Here is a 19,845-nt window from a genome sequence, read left to right on the forward strand (position 1 = left end):
CATCCCTTTTTGCGAGAAGGTGGTGGTGAGCTGTCTTCTTGAACAACTGTAGTCCATGTGCTGTAGGTACATACATTCCATTGTTAAGAATAGAGTTCCAAGCTTTTCACCCAGTACTGATAAAGGAAGGCCACACATTTTTAAGTGATGATCATATGTGAATTAGATGGAAACTTGATAGTGTTCTATTGGTACCTTCTTTTCTTGTATTTTAAGTAGTGGAAGACAGGCATTTGGGAAGTAGTGTTCTGTGCATTGTATACACTGTGGACACAGAGTGCCAGTGGCAGATGCAGTGAATGTTTAAGGTGGTGGATGAAATATTGATAAAACGGACTGTTTTCCAGGATGGCGCTGAGCTCCTTAAGTGCTACTAGAATGCCACTCACCTACGCAAGTGGAGGGTATCCCTTCATGCTCCTGGCTTGTGCTTTATTTGTGATTGGAAGCATTTGAGGAGTTTGAAGGTGAGTCACTTGCAACAGAATCCCAGTCACTGACAAGGTGATCTCTCCATACAGTACATTGCTACAAAGGACATCTTCTGTAATATCTGTTACCCTTCCATTGTGCTGAAGTGGCATTTCCATCCTTACTATTGCACTATTACAACTTTCTTTTATTCATGGGATATGTATGTTGCTAGATGGCCAGCATTTATTGTCCATCCCCAACTATCCTGAGAAGGCAATGGTAAGCTGTCTTCTTACAAATGTTGCAGTCCTTAGATATAGGGGTGACCATAGTGCTGTTCAGAAAGGAGTTTGGGATTTTGACCCAGAGGGAGTAAAGATATGAGAATATCATTCCAAGTCAGGATGGGGAGTGGCATGGAGGGGATTTGCAGGTGGTGGAGCTCCCATGTTTCTGCTGCCCTCGTCCTTCTGGCTGGTAAACGTTGCAAGTTTGGAAAGTGCTGTTGGAGGAGCCTTGGTAAATTACTTCAATGCATCTTGTAGAATCTTTAGATTCTGAAAAAGTCACAGAGGGTTGGAACACAGTCAAGGAAAATCCCTTTTGCAAAAAGAAAACATTGAACAGGTAAAATAGGCCAGTTAGCTTAATATTTGCCATTCAGAAAAGTTAGGGCCTAATATAAAAGATGTAATAGAAGAGCATTTAGAAATACATAATATGATCAACCAGAGTCAGGATATCTTCACAAAGGGGAAATCATGCCTGACGAATTTATTCCAACTCTTTGAAGAGATAACAAGCAAGCTAGATAAAGGGGAACCAATAGATGCAATATATTTTGATTTCCAAAATAAAGTATTGTGCTTTAGGCTTCTTGATATTCTTGGAGCCCTTGATTGGGGGAATTATATAAGCATGGATAGAGGGTTATAGGGTTGGCTAACTAGTAGAAGGTAAAGAGTAGAGATAAGGGGGGCATTTTCAAAATGGCAACCTGCAACATATAGAATGCCACAGGAATCAGTACTGGGCCTATAGTTACTTACAATATAAATTAAATATTTGGATGAGGGAAGTGACTGTACGATTGCCAAGTTTACAGACAAAAATAAATGAGAAAGCAAGTCATGAGGATAACATAAAGGATCTGCAAAGTGACATAGATTAAGCAAGTTTAAAAAAATGCTTGGTGGATGGAATATAAAGTGGAAAAATATGAGTTTATGTACTTTGGTAGGAAGAAAAGAGGAGCTGAGTGTTATTTAACTGGAAAAAGATTGCAGAAAGCTACAAAATGGAGGGATTTAGGTGTCCTCGGGTACATAAATCACAAAAATCTAGCTTACAAATTCAGCAAGTAACAGAGAAAGCAAATGGAATCTTGGCTTTTATTTCAAAGGAAATGGAGTATAAAAATAAGAAAGTCTTGGTAAAACCACACAAGGACTAGTCAGACCACATTAAAGTTTTGTAACCAGTTTTGTTCCCCTGACCTATAGTACAATATGCTGGCAGTGGAGGCAGTCCAGAGAAGGTTCTTTCAGTTGATCCTGAGTGTGGAGGTATTTTCTTAGAAGGGGAAATTGAGTAAGTCGAGTCTGCACTCACTGGAGTTTAGAAAAGTAAGAGGCAACCTTATTGAAACATATAATGTTCTTAGGGAACCTGACAGGGTAGATACTAAGAGCTTATTTATCTTGTGGGAGAGTTGATATAACCAATGTTAGATTAGAGTAGATTCCCTTCAGTATGGAAATAGGCCATTTGGCCCAACAAGTCCACACCGATCCTCTGAAGAGTAACCCACCCAGACCCATTCCCCTACCCTATATTTACCCCTGACTAGTGCATCTAACACTATTGGCAATTTAACATGACCAACTCACCTGACCTGCACATCTTTGGATTGTGGGAGGAAACCAGAGCACCCGAAGGGCATAATCTCAGAGTAAAGGGTCACAAATTTAAAACAGAGGTGAGGAGACATTTCTTCTCTCAGAGGGTTTTAGTGATTCTGTATAATTCTTTGTCTCAAGGGCTGTTGAGGCTGGTTCATTGAGTATGTGTGAGGTTAAGATTGACTGATTTTTAACAATGCAGGAATCAAAGGCTAATGGGGAAAAGCCAAGAAAATGGAATTGAGGATTATTAGATTAGCCATTATTTCATTAACTGGTGTGAAGGTTTACTGGGCTGAATGGCCTACTTCTCCTCCTACATATTATGTAACACACCGCTACCATTGTACATCTGTGGTATTGGGAGTGCAAGCTGAAGGTGCAAATTGAGTGAGCTGCTTTGTCCTGGATACTGTGAAGCTTCTTGATAGTTGTCAGAGCATCACTCATCCAGGTAGCTGGGGAGTATTCCTTCATACTCTTGACGATGCCTTGTACATGCTGGACAGACACTGGGGAGACCACAGTACTCCGAGCCCTTGTAGTCACTGTACTAAAATAACTCATCCATTTCAGATTAATGATAAGCCCCAGAATGTTGATCATATGGGATTCAGTGATAACAATGCCATTCAATGCCAAGGGGAAATAGTTAGATTCTGTCTTATTGGAAATAGTCATTGACTGGCATTTGTAGGGCTTGTTTTGCAGATTTTGGTGCTGTGTTGGCTATTGCAGGAAATGTGCTTGATGATTTGGACGCAGATCATGTTTCTGTGCTGTTTGATTTGGATTAGTTTGAGGAGTGTATTTCAATCTCATTTTGTTTGCTTTCATTAAACATTGAGTTTATCTGAGCCTCATGGTACAACTCAATATTATTCAATGAACCACAACTTCAGAATGCAGCATTGCTTTTTGAGATAATGCAACATCCCTATTGTTCTCACTTTAAATGGAACCCAAGCTGATCAAATCCCATTCAAAGCAACTTAATTTTCAAAATACAATAGGCTCAAGCAAAGATAACTCAAAATAAATGTCTGCCCCACCAATTGCATTTGACAAAAACCTTATTTTTACCCTGTTCTTTATGACCTTTTCACTTATAACACACTGATTTCTAGTTCGTTTGATTTTACAGAAACCTATTCTAAAATTGTAAGATAGATCAAAGGCAATTATTTCAACCAGGTTATTTGTGGTTTAAGTAGAAAAGGCAGGCCCTGAAATAAGGTAGTACCATGTGAGAATCTGTGCCAGTTGTCAACAGAGCTGTTAATTTTATTCTAAGCAGCAGATGTAGTACTGAAGATTTGATGACTATTGTCTCAATTCCACATAATCTTATCTTTGGAAAGTTTTGTTACTAAAAACATTAAGTTGAACTGTTTCTCCACTTCTATGCTGAAAGGTACATTCTCACAAAAGGATATTACTCCACTGGGGATTGCATCTGTCTGCCAGTGCTCCTATTGACTATTATTCATTCCTGATGTGTCTTGGATGTGCTTTTGAGATGACTACCTCTACCTGTGCTCTACTTCCGGGGACCAGAGGATTTAAATCCTTCTCATGTCACTGAGACCAGCGACTCTCACTCTGCATTGAAGTTGGAATATTAGATCATGAGCTAATAATGGATGAGGAAGGCCATTCATCCAACAAGAGAGATCTTCATGTCCACTTCTCATTCTGAATCTATCAGTGCTTCTTTTTCAGGGTAAAATCCCTCAGCTGTCTCCCATCATTTCTCATCAGTCAGACTGCGAATTCTGGAGATTTGTTTCACAGTTCTTCAATGCTTTGCATTGCATTAGAATATCTCTCTCAATTCCTGGTAATGAGAAACAACACAGTACTCAAAGTGTTTCTCACTACATGCTGGTAATAAGTTTGATCGTCACTGACTTATATTCTATGTTTTTGTGTTATCAAGTTCAACATCTTGTTGCATTCATTGATGTGTTGAATCTGAGCAGTTTTAAGTCTGCAAAAACTGGAAGGATTCTTCTAGCTTTATCTATAACTTATTCATTTCTATTCAAGAAGTAGACACATCACTTATTTTATTCCTAATTATAGCTCTTTACTCAGCTACATAGTTTGCTCAACTGATTTGGCAACTTCATAGCTACCACTTCTAACTGCAGTTGGTGGGGGGTGGGTGGAGGGGGGGAGTTGCCTTAGGAGTCTTCAGTATTGCCTCTGGGCCCCATGAAATCTTGTGGCTTCAGGTTAAACATGGGCAAGGAAACCTCTCCTGCTGGTTATCACGGACTGCCCTCCCTCAGCTGATGAATGAGTTCTCCATGTAGAACAACACTTGGAGAGAGCACTGAGGGTGGAAAGGGTGCAAATGGTATTCTGGGTGGGGGATTTCAATGCCCACCACCAACCATGGCTGGGTAGCAGCAATATTGACCAAGCTGATCAGGTTCAAAAGAACGTAGCTGCCAGATTGTGTTCTGCGACACGTGGTGAGGGAATTAGCAAGATGGAAAAACATATTTGACCTCATCCTTACCAATCTGCCAACTGTGATGCATCTGTCCATGACAGTATTGGTAAGAGCAATCACCTCACAGGCCTTATGGAAATGAAATCCCATCTTCACATTGAGAATAATGTCCATCATATTGTGTGGCACTATCACTGTGATAAATGGGACAGACTTCAAACAGATCTCACAACTCAAGACTGGGTTTCCATGAGGCACAGTGGGCCATCAACTGCAGCAGAAGTGTACTCCAGAACAATCAGCAATCTCATGGCCCAGCATATCCCCCACTCAATCATCACCATGGAGATTGCAAGAGGGCATGTCCAGAGCAGCACCAGGCACACTTAACAATGCAACAAAGAATGGGTGGCACAGTGGTTCAGTGGATAGCATTGCTGCCTTACCATAACAGGGACCTGAGTTCGATTCCAGCCTCAGGTGACTGTCTGTGTAGAGTTTGCACATTCTCCCCATGTTTGCGTGGGTTTCCTCCAGGTGCTCTGGTTTTCTCCCACAATCCAAAGATGTGCAGGTTAGATGAATTGGTCTTGCCAAATTGTCTGTAGTGTTCAGGAATGTGTAGATTAGGTGCATTAGTCAAGGGTAAATGTAGATTAATAGGGTAGGGGAATGGATTCTGGGTGGGTTCCTCTTTGGAGGATCAGTGTGGACTTGTTGGGCGAAATGGCCTGTTTCTACACTGTAGGGATTTTATGAACTGCAGATCTGGAGATCTGAAACAGAAACGGAAAGTGCTGGAGAGACTCAGCAGGTTTGGCAACATCTGTAAGTAGAAAGCAGAGTTAACTTTATGAGTTTAGAACTATTCTGATGGAGAGTCACCTAAAATGAGATGTCAACCTAGTGAGGCTACCAGACAGGACTACTTTCATGTCAAAAAGCCTAATCAGTACGTGATAGAGCTAAACAATCCCACAATCAAGCAATGCGATTGCAGCTCTGCATCCTGCCACATCCAGTCATGGATGGAGTGAACAATTAAACAATTTACTGGGGGAGGAGGCTCCACAACTGTCCCATCCTCAATAATGGAAGAGCCTAACATATCAGGTCAAAGGATAGGGATGAAACATGTGCAACAATCTTTAGGCCGTAGTGCTGAGTTTTGATCTATCTCAGTCTCCATCAGTGGTCCCCAACACCACAGATGCCAAGCTTCAGGCAATTTAATTCACTCAACGTGATGTCATGAAAGGGTTAGAGGCACTAGATAGTGCAAAGGCTCTGGGCCCTGATAACATTCCAGCAATATTACTGGAGACTTTTGCTCCTATACTTGCTGCTACCCTAGCTGTTCCAGTACAATTACAACATTGGCATCTACCTAACAATCTGGAAAATTGCCCAGGTATTCCCGGTACACAAAAAGCAGAACAAATCCAACCCAGTCAATTATTGCCCCAACAGTCTACTCTCGATCATCAGTAAAATGGTGTCATCAATAGCACTTACTCAGCAATAACCTGCTCAGTGACGCCCAGTTTGGCTTCTCAGTTCCTGACCTCATTACTGCCTTGGTTCAAACATGGACAAAAGAGCTGAATTAGATTAGATTACTTACAGTGTGGAAACAGGCCCTTCAGCCCAACAAGTCCACACCAACCCGCCAAAGTGCAACCCACCCATACCCCTACATTTGCTCCTTACCTAACACTACGGGCAATTTAGCATGGCCAATTCACCTGACCCACACATCTTTGGACTGTGGGAGGAAACCGGAGCACCCGGAGGAAACCCACGCAGACACGGGGAGAACGTGCAAACTCCACACAGTCAGTCGCCTGAGGCGGGAATTGAACCCGGGTCTCTGGCACTGTGAGGCAGCAGTGCTAACCACTGTGCCACCGTGCCACCCATTGTGCCACCGTGCCGCCCATGAATCCAGAGGTGAGGTGAGTGTGACAGCCTTTGACTGCATTCGACTGAGTGTGGCATCAAGGAGCCTTAGCAAAACTGGAATCATTGCAAATTGGGGGAAAACTCTCATTAGTTGGAGTCACACCTGGCACATTTATAGACAGTTGTGTCTGTTGGATGTCAGTCATCTCAGATCCAGGATATCTCTGCAAAAGCTGCTCATGGTAGTGTCCTAGGCCCAACCATTTTTAGCTGCTTCACCAATGACCTTCTCTCCATCATAAAGTCAGATGGGGATGTTCACTGATGTTTGTACAATGTTCAGCACTATTCACAACTCCTTAGATGCTGAAGCAGTCCATATTCAAATGCAACAAGATCTGGACAACTTTTCAGGCTTGGTCTGAAAAGTGACAAGTAACATACATGCCACACAAATGCCAGGCAATGACCATCACCAATAAGAGATAATCTAAGTGCTGCTCCTTGAACTTCAATGGTGTTCCCATCACTGAACTCCCCTCAGTAACAACATCCTGGGGGTTAGCGTTGACTAGAAATTCAACTGGAGTTTCATATAAATATAGTTGCTACCAAGTGCAGGTCAGAAGCTAGGAATACTGCAGTGAGTAACGCGCCTCCTGATTCCTCAAAACCTGAGAACCATCTACGTGGTACAAGTCAGGAGTGTGAGAGAAAACTCCCCATTTATCTGGATGAGTGAAGCTCCAAAAACACTCAAGAAGCTCGACACCATCCAGGACAAAGCAGCCTGCTTGACTGATACCACATCCACTCCCTCCACTACTGACACTTAGTAGCAGATGTGTGTATTATCTATAAGATGCACAGCAGAAATTTACCAAAGATGCTTAGACAGCACCTCCCAAACCCACTATCACTTCCATCTAGAAAGATAAGGGCAGCAGATATATGGGAAGCCAGTCAGCATCTTGACTTGAAAATATATTGCCGTTCCTTCACTGTTGCTGGGCAAAATCCTGGAATTCCCTGAAAATGTTGGTTGGTCTCCCTTCAACACATGGACTGCAGCGATTCAAGAAAACAGCTCACCACCATCTTCTCAATGGCAGCTAGCGATATGTAATCATTGCTGGCCAGCCAGTAAGTAACAGCCACATCCCACAAGAGAATTTAAAAATCCATGTTGAGATTGATAGTTTGTCTTTTAACTTTCCAAATGTCCCATTACTACTTCCACAATAATTGATCAACTATTTCCCAATGACAGACATTAAACCAACTAGTCTATGTTTTCTTACTTTCAGCATTCGGTCCATTTTGAATGTCATTTTAGCAGTATTTTCCAATCGTCTAGAACGTTTCCAGAATCCAGGGAATTTTGTAATATTATAACCAATGCATCCGCCATTTCTGTTTCCTTTAAGACTCTAGGATGTAGGCCATCAGGCCTTGGGGACTTGTCTGCCTTTAATTCTAATAGTTTGTTCAGTACATGGCTCCTTCCTTTCTGTGGAAACTTTGGACAGGTGGGGCCTGCAGCTATTGAAGCTCGAAAGAATGAAACGTATCTTGTTGAAATTTAGAAGATTCCCCAGGAACCTTGTAAGAGATACTAGAACTAGGGGACACAGATAAAAATAAAGGGTCTCCAAATTAACATGAGGAGAATTGTTTTTCTCACAGCGATTTATGAGTGTTTTGGATTTCTCTTCCCCAGAGAGTGGAAAGCAGCATCATTCGATATCTTTAAGGCCGAGGTAAATAGATTCTAGACCAACATGGGAGCCAAGGGATTTCGGGGATGGGTGAAAATGTGGATGTGATACCACAACCAGTTCAGCTATGATCTCATTAATTGCAGAGCAAGTCTAAGGGGCTAAATGGTCTACTTCTGCTCCTCACTCAGATGGTGATAAGTTAACACTTCATTTTATTTGAAGATAATGCATCTTTAAATGATGCCAAATGTGCAAATGCATTTTACTAATTGTTGTGGTTTGGACTTACTGAAAGAATTTTTTCTTTCTTCAACAAACCACACACAACAGGAAACTGCATTCTGAGTGCATCGGAAAGCTCAAAATATCAACCACAATAATGGTTTATTCAGAGAAAAAAGGATGAGGTTCAATATGGGTAAATGTTTCCTCCTTAACTTAACAAAGAAAACTATCTGTTACTTAACAATTGTCAATTAATGTCCCTGGAAACCCGGCAGCGTTCATCATTCAATTTGATTACTTTAGATTGGATTTGAAATTGATTGGGTGGGGGAGGGGGACAGAGTGGAGGGTTGGGGGGATGGTGTGGAGGTGAAGTGGAGCGGACATCAATACCACAATTAGAGATGTGGCTGTGACTGATTGGATTGGACTGGAGAGGAACTTACAATTGGAGGGGAGCATAGGTACCAATGATATTGACAGGATAAGAAAAGAAGTTCTGCATAGTCAGTATGAGGAGCCAGCCACCAAATTAAAAAGTAGAACCCTTAGGATATTGATCTCTGGATTCTTACCAGTGCCACATGTGTATAAACAGACAGAAAATAAGATTAAAGAAATTCATATGTGGTTCAAAGACTGATATGAGAAAAGTGGATTCCTGCTGTGGGCACTGGCACAATCACTGGGGAAAGTGTTGGGATAGCATTGGGATAGTCCACACCTGAACCATCTTGGGACCAGCGTTTGAATGAGCTACATAACAAAGGAAGGAAAGAAGGTTGTAAACTAAATAGTGGGTACCAAGGTCTCAAATTTTGGAAGACGTTGTAACTCAAAGAGTAGAGACAATGTAAGAGGGAAAGGTATGAATATAGCAAATGATAAACAGACCATGACAAGAAGTGATAGAGAGTACAAATAAAGGAATGATTCAAAAGCTAAGGCTAGACATTATAAAAATAATAAAAGGACAAAACTAGTTGTGTTGTGTCTGAATGCACATAGCGTTGAAAATAAAACAGATGAACTGATAGTGCAACAGAAATAAATGGATAAGATCTGTTACTCAAGATGACTGAGAAGAGTCAGAATGGTTTTGTCAAAGGGAAATCATGCTAATTTATTGAAGTCTTTTGAAGGACTAAATGTCCCAAGGATAAAGAGTAACCTGTACTTAGGTTTCCAGAAGACATTTGATAAGGTGCTTTACCAAAGGTTATTGCAGCAAGTTGAAGCTGATGGTGTAGGAGTTAACATTCCAACTGGCTAACTGGTAACATACAGAAAGTATGCACAAATGGTGTTTGAGTGGCAGGATGTGAAAAGTGAAGCCATGAATGGGTCAGGGTCTCAATGTTTTACAATTTACATCAATAACTTTGTGAAGATATGTATCTAAATTCATGGACGACCTCAAGATAGATAGGAAAATATTTTGTGAAGAAGAGATGAAGAATTTGGATACAGATTAGTTGACTGAATTGGCAAATATCCAGCAGATGAAGAATAATGTGAGAAAATATGAAGTTCTTCACTTTAGCTGGAAGAATAAAAGAGCAAAGTAATCAAGAAGGCTAATGGGGTGCATTACTTATTACAAGAGTAATTGACCATAAAATTAAAATGCTTCAGTTACACAGAACATTAGTGAGATACACCTTGACTACTTTGTGCAGTTTTGGTATCTTTTTAGAGAAAGATGTAAATGCATTTGAGGTGGTTCAGTGAAAATTTATTAGATTGATACCTGGAATGAGTGGGTTCTTTTATGAGATGAGGAAAGTTTGGACAGACTGGGCTTATTAACACTGGCGTTTAGAAGAATGAGGGGTGACATAAATGAAGCTTGTATGATCCTGAATATTCCTGACAAAGTGGACATGGAAAAGATATGTCTTCTTTTGAGTCAGATCAAAACTAAGGGATACTGTTTTAAAATTAAGGGCTGTCCTTTTAGGACACAGCTGAAGAGGAATGTTTTCTCTCAGAAGGTTGTAATTTGGAAATCTCTATTTCAGAAGTCAGTGACGGCAAGTTCATTGAATATTTTTAAGACAAGGTTGATAAATTCTTGTTAGTTGGAGAAATCAAGAATTTTCAGGAGATAGATGGGAATGTAAAATTCAAACTCAACCTAATCAGCCATGACCTTATTGAATTGTAGAGCCAGGTGGAGGGGGCGAAAGATTTATTTCTGCTCCTATTTCATATGTTCGAATGTTTGCAGAATCTTTGCTAATGCATTCCACACTTTTTGAGTTGGGCTTAAGAAACTAGCATTTTCTCCTCCTCTGAATTCCCATTGTCCAATCCTATCTCAACATCCAGGCTGTTTCCATCCACTTTGATACAGTTTTGTATGCACATTTGAGCACCAAAGATTGATATTTCAAGTCTCTGTGTTGCTAACTTCCCAAAGTAATTGGGTTCATGTAGATGCAGAGATTGGTAGAAAAGATCACATGTTGAACTTTTATTGACTGGTTGAAAACCACTTGAATAAACAGTAAAGTTACACCATTGATTCTATGACCAGTTCTCTTGCAAAAGAGAGCTACTCTCAGGACACATGCTAAGTGCAATGTTACCTTACTTTGCATTAATTAAAATGCATGCAAAATCACAGGCCTGACATCCAGATTATTCTTTTTGTGAGCGTTGCTATCTGCTGGGAGTTACAAATCACTATTTCCAGACTGGAATTAAGTGATGCTGCAGCACAGTGGCTACAACTGGATGTTTCAGATTGCAGAGCTCTGAGATAGCTGATTCATATGACCATAAGACCAAAAGACATAGGAGCAGAAATTAGGCCTTTTTTTGAGTCTGGTTTGCCATTCAATTGTGGCTGATAGGTTTTTCAATCCCGTTTTCCCGCTTTCTCCCTGTAACCTTTGGTCCCCTTGGCAATCAAGAACTTATCTATCTCTGTTTTAAACATACTCAATGACCTGGCCTCCATAACCTCTGTGGCAGTGAATTCCATAGATTCACCGCTATCTGGCTGAAGAAGTTTCTCCTTATCTCCATTCTAACAGGGCTTCTCTCTACTCGAAGGCTGTGTCCTCAGGTCCCGTTCTCTCCCACCAATGGAAACATCTTCCCAACATCCACTCTGCCCAGACCATTCAGTATTCTGAAAGTTTCAATCAGGTCCCCTGTCATCTTTCCAAACTCCATTGGATATAGTCCCAGAGTCCTCATATGCTAAGCCTTTAATTTCTGGCATAATTCTCGTAAACCTCATCAGGACCCACTCCAGGACCAACACATCTTTCCTGAGGTATGGGACTCAAAATTGCTCATAATACTCTAAATGTGGTCTGACCAGAGATTTATAAAGCCTATCTGTGTATCATCTGCAAACTTAGCCAGAATGCCCTCAGTTCCTTCATTTAGATCATTAATGTATGAAGTGAAAAGTTGTAGTCCCAACACCGACCCTTGTGGAACACCCTAGTCACAGACTTCTATCCTGAGATAAACCCTTTTATCCCCACCCTCTGCTTTCTGACACTCAGCCAAGCTTCTATCCATGCCAGCACCTTGCTTCTAACACCATGCGCCCTTATCTTACTGGCAACCTTCTGTACGGCACCTTATGAAAGGCCTTCTTGCTGTCCAGATAGATAACATCCATTAGCTCTCCTTGGTCTAACCTGTTCATTACCTCCTCAAAGAATTCTAACAGACTTGTCAGGCATGACCTCCCCTTGATGAAACCATGTTGACTTTGCCCTATATTACAATGCACTTCCAAGTATTCAGAATTCTCATCCTTCACAATGGACTCCAAAATCTTACCAATAACTGAGCTCAGGCTAGTCAGCCTATAATTTCCCATTTTTTTGTTTTGTCCCTTTCTTAAACAAGGGGGTATTATTAATGATTTTCTAGTCCTCTGGGACCCTCCCTTATTCCAGTGATTCCTGAAAGATCATGACTAAAGCCTCCATTATCTCTTCAGCTTTTTCCTTCAGAACTCTAAGGAGAACAGGTGAAAACCCAAATCTCTGCATGGCACTACATCTCCAACCTAACTGCCTGCTGTTATCTCTATCCTTCCTCATGTCTGGCCACAAGTACATTCCCAAATATCATCACAACATTATTAGCTGACAGCCTTGTCTTCGGCTAACTAAATACTGGGCTCTCTTTTTATTTCTCCTTACATTACAAGCCTATTTGCTTACACAAGTTGTTATTATTGAAGGGAGGAATAAAAGAGCTGGCCAATTCCCACCTTATGTTTACACTTGCTCATAATTTAGCAAAAGGATCGAACCCAGAAAGTGTTTGCTTTTTTCTTCCCCTTGTAGGACTAGGCACCACTGAACATTTGTACTGGTGTCACAGCAGAGAGCAGCTAACTGAAAGCTATTAACCAAACCTGTAGTCTTCCTGTCTTTATGGTCTATGTATTTTGTGATGGGAGGCTGTGTTCAGGTCCTGTCATTGGCGTCCTTCCAGAATTCACAGAAGTTAATTGGATACACTCTTTTTAATTAAATGGAGCTGCACCCAAACCTGGAAAAATGAGGTGGAAATTTCACATATATGTTTGTGATATATTTCAGCTATTAGAAACTTTCATTGTTCCTGTTCAGGTTTTGAGGACAACAACACATGAGACAGCTCCTAGTACTTCTAAATTAAATGTTTCCTTCACTTCTATAGGTCTCTTGAGTAAATATCAATTCTATTTACTCATATCCCAGCTGTATACAAATAGGGTTTACTCAGCTGCACAGTAGCGTATAAAACCTGAGTACTGTATACAGCACACACATAATCAGCCAAGGCACCCTAGAGGGCACAGGTCCATCCAGCAACTGGCCCTTTGACATGAAGATTTGTTCACTAATGGCTTTCGAAACAAAACTGTTACTGCTTACTGCAACATTGCCCTTCTGGGATTTACAAGGTAAGTACAATATTTTGCTTCAAATCAGACCAAATTCTCACACTCTTCATTGTTTCTTCCTTAGTCTCCTACAGAGACCTTTTTATTCTTTTACAATGTCTCCAACCTTTTTCATTCTGCTTCTCTTCCTCTTTCCCTTTCTGTCTCACCGTTTTTCTTTCTATCAGAAATTAAATGAAGAGATTGAGAGGGCAAAGCTTTATATATTTTTCATGAATTGTGGATGCAGCCACAGCTTCGTGAATGATATTGTGTTATGGCATTAAAGGAACGCTCCATTTTCAATACATCTGTCTGTGTTCTCCAGAATTTGCCTTTAGTACTGAAATATACCAATAAGGATGCTCTGTATGTATTGTGCTCTAATACTAACAGAGGAATATTATACAATATAAGCTATATTCTCAAAAATCCCTTAGCTCCAGTGGCGATTTTTGTATGTAACAATAACCTTTTATTCAGCAAATTAATGGAAACAGCATCAAGATAATTGTTATTTCTATATTTGAGTATTTATTCAAGTTCAGTTAAGTGCATAAGAAACCTTAGGGTTTTAAAAAAAAATGAATTCCAGCTGAGACTGAGCCTGAGATACATGTCGGCGAGTTGAAGATCATAAGTCAGAATGAGCACAGACGCCTGAAGCGGGAACAGTTCTGCCAAGTATTGTGCCTTCCAAACTGGTTTCTGTACAATTACACCTGTTATCGAGCTTCAACAGCCACTCGTACGTGGATCCAGTCTGAGGTAAGGCAGAGTGCAGATTTACTTTAGTTCTGCTTTTGTATGAATAAAGATGGGGATTCAAAGGAGTCAAGGAAGTCAGAACCATGCTATACACAATCTAATTCCCACACATTTCCACTTCTCCTACTGGACTCTCGCTTAATTAATTTCTTATGACTATTTTTAACTTCTTTTTGCATGATTTGTATGTCTAGATTGTTTTAGGACCATCAACTTTTGTTTATTTATTGTTCTAATTTAACCTAACACTAATTCCTGAGAATGCTACTACAATCTTCATCCAATTCTTAGGGCATGCAGGATGATCATGGTTATGTAATTAGCAAAGTAATCTAGAGACATGACTAAATTCCCTCCACAGCAGTTGGAAGATTAAAGTTTAATGAATTAAGTAAAATTGTCAATAAAAGGTTGCATTAGCATTGCTGACTGCATGGAACTAACAGATATTTATAAAACCCAGCTGGTTCACTAATGCACTTTAGGGAAGGAAACCTGCATCATCATCTCAATCTATTTATATAAGACCCCAGACACACAGCAGTGCGGTTGACTCTTGATTGCCCTCTGTTAAAGATCTAAGTAACCAATGACAGTGCCAGGGAGGGTCACAAGGATACTGTGTCAAGTGCAGGAACTGAAGGTCTTAACCTTTAGTGAAAGTAAGCTTTATTTTCTGCAGTAATCGATTACTTTTGTCTACATATTGTTTAAGAAGCATCAAGCCCACCTCATAAATACATTGAAAATAGAAACAGGAGTAAACCATTCACCCCTTTGCACGTGTTGAACCACTCAATATGATCTTGGCTGATCACCTAATTCAATATCTTGTTCCTGCTTTCTCTTCATACCCTTTAATCACTAGCTTTATGAACTGTTTCTTTTTCTTTTAAAGATTCAATATTTTGACCTCAAATGCTTTCTGTGGTAGAGAATTCCACAGTCTCACCACTATTTGGTTGAAGAAATTTCTCCTCATCTCAGTCCTAAATGGCTTATCCCATATCTTAGACTGTGACCCTTTAGTCTGGACTCCCTGGTCATCAGGAACAAACTAATAGTGCCATATAATGCATGGCAATGGATTCTGAGATACCTGGTAAAATACTCTTTAGAATAGTCAAACACCAGACAGGATTCACTCCTCCATCATGCATAGATTTTGATTTGCTGTGGCTGCAATTCCCAGTCTTGAGGATCTAATCGTCTCTTCCTTGTTTCTTTAAATAACTGAGTGTAGACTCTCACAGTTTCACATAACCTATCAGGGTTTTAGTTAAAGACTTTTGGTCTGGAATTTTTAAATTAAATTCCTTACCATGAGATGATGTATTTCTTAACAGTTATAAACTATCTCCCCTTCAAAATAGCAACTTTTAAAGCATTCAGCTTGAGCCTCTTCAAACTGGCAAACTGAAACACAAACACCTTCTTCAAGTTATTAATGTTTCCTCTAATCAATACCTGACCTTCTAAAGTGAAATCCTAATGTACAATTATTTACTTTGTTTACTCTCCCAATGGAAACAAAAATACATTATATACTAATAGCTTTCTCTGTAATACTGTTTCTAAAAGAATTCATCATAGTTGCAGAAATACTTACAAGTTAATCATTAAAACTCCTTCAAAGGTCAAAGAACAAAAGTCACTAGCCACTAGTTCAAGCACAAATGCTAAAATAAATGATAGTGAATTGCACATAAATCACACTCCTATATCCTTTTAGCAAGTCATTTTTGTGACAAATTGTGTATCTCCAATTCATTCAATATAATCCTTTAATCTCGGAATAGGATATGAGTTATCTATTGTCAGCATGGTGACTTTGCAATAATCAACACAGGATTTTTATGACCTAGTCAGTTTTGGAACCATCACAACAAACTTAAACAAATCTCTCTGAACTGAGTAAAAAGGATGTTGTTTCATGGATAACATGTCACTTAAATTATGAAATGGCAATGCCGTTTTGTCGTGACCTTTTCTACAAGTTGTATGTTCTATGGTTCTGTAATAGCTTCCATTTGGTCTAATGTTTCTATTTTTTTCCCTACCTTTTTCACTACAGTTAAGTACACTTTTCCCCTGACTATCAACCTGAGGTGATATCTTTTCAGCATATTAACATGACACGCCTGCTGATCATTTCACCTCTCTGGAGTAGTCCTACATAATTCACACCATCAAGTTTCTTATTGATTTGTAATGGTCGAGTGAACTTTGCATTTAATGTTTCCCCAGAAACAGGAGACAACACGAACAGCTTTTCTCCAACAATAAAATGACAAACTTTCACCTTTCATCCGGTTTATTTTTTATTATTTGATGAGCGAGTTTCGGAAGCTTTATCATCAGATCACATGCTCTGATCAATTTCTCTCTGAAACACAAAACATAGATTAGTAGCAAGGATTCTGAGTTTTGGCTTATTAATTGTTGAATTAGTTTTAGTGGCCCTTTCATTTTGTGTCTTCATATTAGGTCAAAAGGATTAAATCCTGTGTATTCACTGGGACAGTTCATATTGATGAACAGTAAAAAAGGAATTCCTTTATTCCTGTCATTAAGAATTTCTTGACAATATGCTCTTAACGTGATCTTCAAAGTCTGATTCCAATGCATCTTGGGATTTGGGATGATAAGCAGATGATGTAAATTGTTTTTTTCCCAGATTAGTTGTCATTTATTTAAATATTTGCAACATAAAAATTAAACCTTGATCTGAATGCATTACTTTGGGTAATCCATATCTTGTACGACAATTATAAACTAACTTTCCCATTATCAGTTTTGCAATTATAGTTCCTAAAGGCAATGTTTCAATAAATCTTATATAAACATTCAAAATTACTAAAAGATACTGGTTCCATCCCTGGTTTTAGATCCCTGCAAATTTTGGGGCTTCCCAGGGAGACACTGCATGTACGCTGAAAATGTGTTGCTGGTTAAAGCACAGCAGGTTAGGCAGCATCCAAGGAATAGGAAATTCGACGTTTCGGGCATAAGCCCTTCATCAGGAATGATATTTAATTTTCGAGTTTGATATTTGTTTGACCTTTTGTTGCAGTCATAGTCATCCATCCAGAATGGTCTGATGATTGCATATTTGACAGTCGTCTCTTTCAATTGGTCTGAATGAACACTAACACGCATATTTATCTCTTTCCTCAGCTACACTGTCAGCAGTTGGTTCCTGGTGGGCACCTTGCTTCACTTCATAGTTTGGAGACTAATAGGTTTCTTGTAACTTTGGCAAGAAACAAATTGAGTAGTTATGTGACTTGGGTCGGTGCCTCTGACAAGTATAAGGTGAATATATTTATTTTGCAAACTTGGATGGTGCCATTGTCTATTTCTTATCTCACGAATCATGCACAACAATTAACATTTTTCTCTTTTGTCGTTGACTCTAATTTAGCTAGGTACCTTCTTCTGGACAGATGGATCTCCATGGGATTATTCCAACTGGAAACATTACCCTGCAGTAAATGACGTTCATTATTGTGTTGAACTCAACATTAGGCATGTAGGTATGTTGAAATATGGGAATATGACCTTTTTTCTCCTAATAAGGTTTGATTTTATGAAGCCTTCAGAGATAGTGGCATAATAGTAATGTCATTGGACTGTAATCCAGATGCCCAGGTTAATGCCTTTGTGTCTTGCCACAGTAGTTGATGGAATTTAAATTTGCTGAATAAATCTGGGGTGTAAGTCCAGTCTTAGCCAAAGAAGGATAAGATTCAGCCCATACAAAAATAACTGGATTTACCACATAGAGGTTGAATACACTGTCAATGAGCATCTGTGCTCACGCGGCTGTGCCAGCAGCTACTGTGCAAGATGGAACATCTCACAAAACAGGAGGCAACTGAGATGCAAACGAAATGTAGAATCTGAAAGTGCAGATGAGGAGAAAGCAAATATGGTGGTGATTAAACCTGAAGTGGGAAGAAATTTGATCCCACTGGTAACTAATACTAACTCATTGAAGTCGCAACTGACAATTGATAACAGTAGTGATTCCCCTCAAAATCAATAGTAACCCAAGAACTCATTGATACTCTTAATATAACTGGAAGTTGTCTTCTTTCTTTATCTTATACTGTCCCTTAAGATTAAGGATGACTTCCTCCCACTCAGTATTTGAACATCCTGAACAGTCCAGTGCTAGAATTGTGCACCATGGTGGTATTTGAGCTGCTGGCTGGGTGAGATGCTTGAGTTTTCACGAAGACCTCCCTGTTTTTTTTACTTGGCCTCCATCAGGCCCCACTGAAAATGCTTGAGATGGTAGGATTTTGCAGAAGTATTGCTAGTGATATTTACCTATGGATTTGAGATGTCTGCTGGACATGAACCATGTCTCGAATGCAGGCCACTGCTGCCCTGTAGACCAAGCGCCTGGTGCTGGATTTGAGGTCTTATTTTTAAAAACTCCTTAAACTACTTTGTCTCTCTCCAACTTTGTAATTCTTCCAAATATCCATCTTTCCAACAGTGTCAGCCCTTTTAGATTCCCCTGTTAGATATTGCCATCCTGTCCTTTAGCTGCTTCTATGTTCCCTTCCACAAATAACTTTGAAATTGGTTTTGTCTGAAAGGCAAATTGTAAATGTAATTATTCTATTTTTGTGCTTGCAATGTATTCATTATTCTGTTGTTTATATCTGCCTGTGTTTATCTTGCCCATCTGTTTCATTTATGATGTGGAGGTGCCTGTGTTGGATTGGGGTGGACAAAGTTAAAAACCAGAGTTTAGATCAGAGTGGTGCTGGAAAAGCACAGCAAGTCAGGCAGCATCCGAGGAGCAGGCATTCCTGATGAAGGGCTTTTGCCCGAAACATCGATTTTCCTACTCCTCGGATGCTGCCTGACCTGCTGTGCTTTTCCAGCACCACACTGATCTAAACTCTGGTTTCCAGCATCCGCAGTCCTCATTTTTGCAAAGTTAAAAATCACACAACGCCAAGTTATATTCCAACAGGTTTGTTTGGAAGCACCAGCTTTCGGACTAGGAGCAGTGCTCCGCAAGTTTGCAATTTCAGATAAACCTGTTGGACTTTATGGTGTTGTGTGATTTTTAATTTTATTTTATTTATGTCTGTCTGGGTGATTAAATAAAAATAAAACAGATCACTAATCACAAATTAACTAACTAAAATTAATGGATTCTTCTTTTCCATTGCCCTTTTTAGATATTTACAAAATGGAAATCAAGTATTGTTCAGAAAGAAAACATTTCATTTGTCAGTACAAGCCTGACTTTCCGTAACCTACTTCTCTGAGAGCTAAACGGAAATCTGTTGATCAAGCAACCTCAGCTCAAAGATCATTCATTCCAGTTTCACCTCTGACATGAACATACATCATTTAAAATTAGTTTGTATAATGAGTTTAAGCATGTTATCGCTAACAGAATGTTTCTGCGCTAGGGTATTGATGATTCTAGCAATTTGGATCATCCCTGAGGGAAAACCTGTAAAAGAAAACAATATTCTTTAAAAGGAACAGAGTAGTTGTGCTGGAATTCCTTTTGGG

At 39.7% G+C, this 19,845-nt stretch overlaps 1 protein-coding gene across 1 annotated transcript; it reads left to right on the top strand.

The window, feature by feature from the left end:
* Positions 1 to 13,490: 13,490 nt before the first annotated feature.
* LOC132820064 (lectin-like) lies at positions 13,491 to 19,579 on the top strand. The gene is made up of 5 exons (XM_060831983.1): positions 13,491 to 13,551; positions 14,126 to 14,298; positions 17,476 to 17,613; positions 17,723 to 17,834; positions 19,503 to 19,579. The coding sequence occupies exons 1-5, from the start codon at positions 13,491 to 13,493 to the stop codon at positions 19,577 to 19,579; spliced, it is 561 nt and encodes a 186-aa protein (XP_060687966.1).
* Positions 19,580 to 19,845: the final 266 nt, after the last annotated feature.

This window comes from Hemiscyllium ocellatum, chromosome 11 (genome assembly GCF_020745735.1).
Source record: "Hemiscyllium ocellatum isolate sHemOce1 chromosome 11, sHemOce1.pat.X.cur, whole genome shotgun sequence".
In the NCBI taxonomy this organism is placed as follows: domain Eukaryota; kingdom Metazoa; phylum Chordata; class Chondrichthyes; order Orectolobiformes; family Hemiscylliidae; genus Hemiscyllium; species Hemiscyllium ocellatum.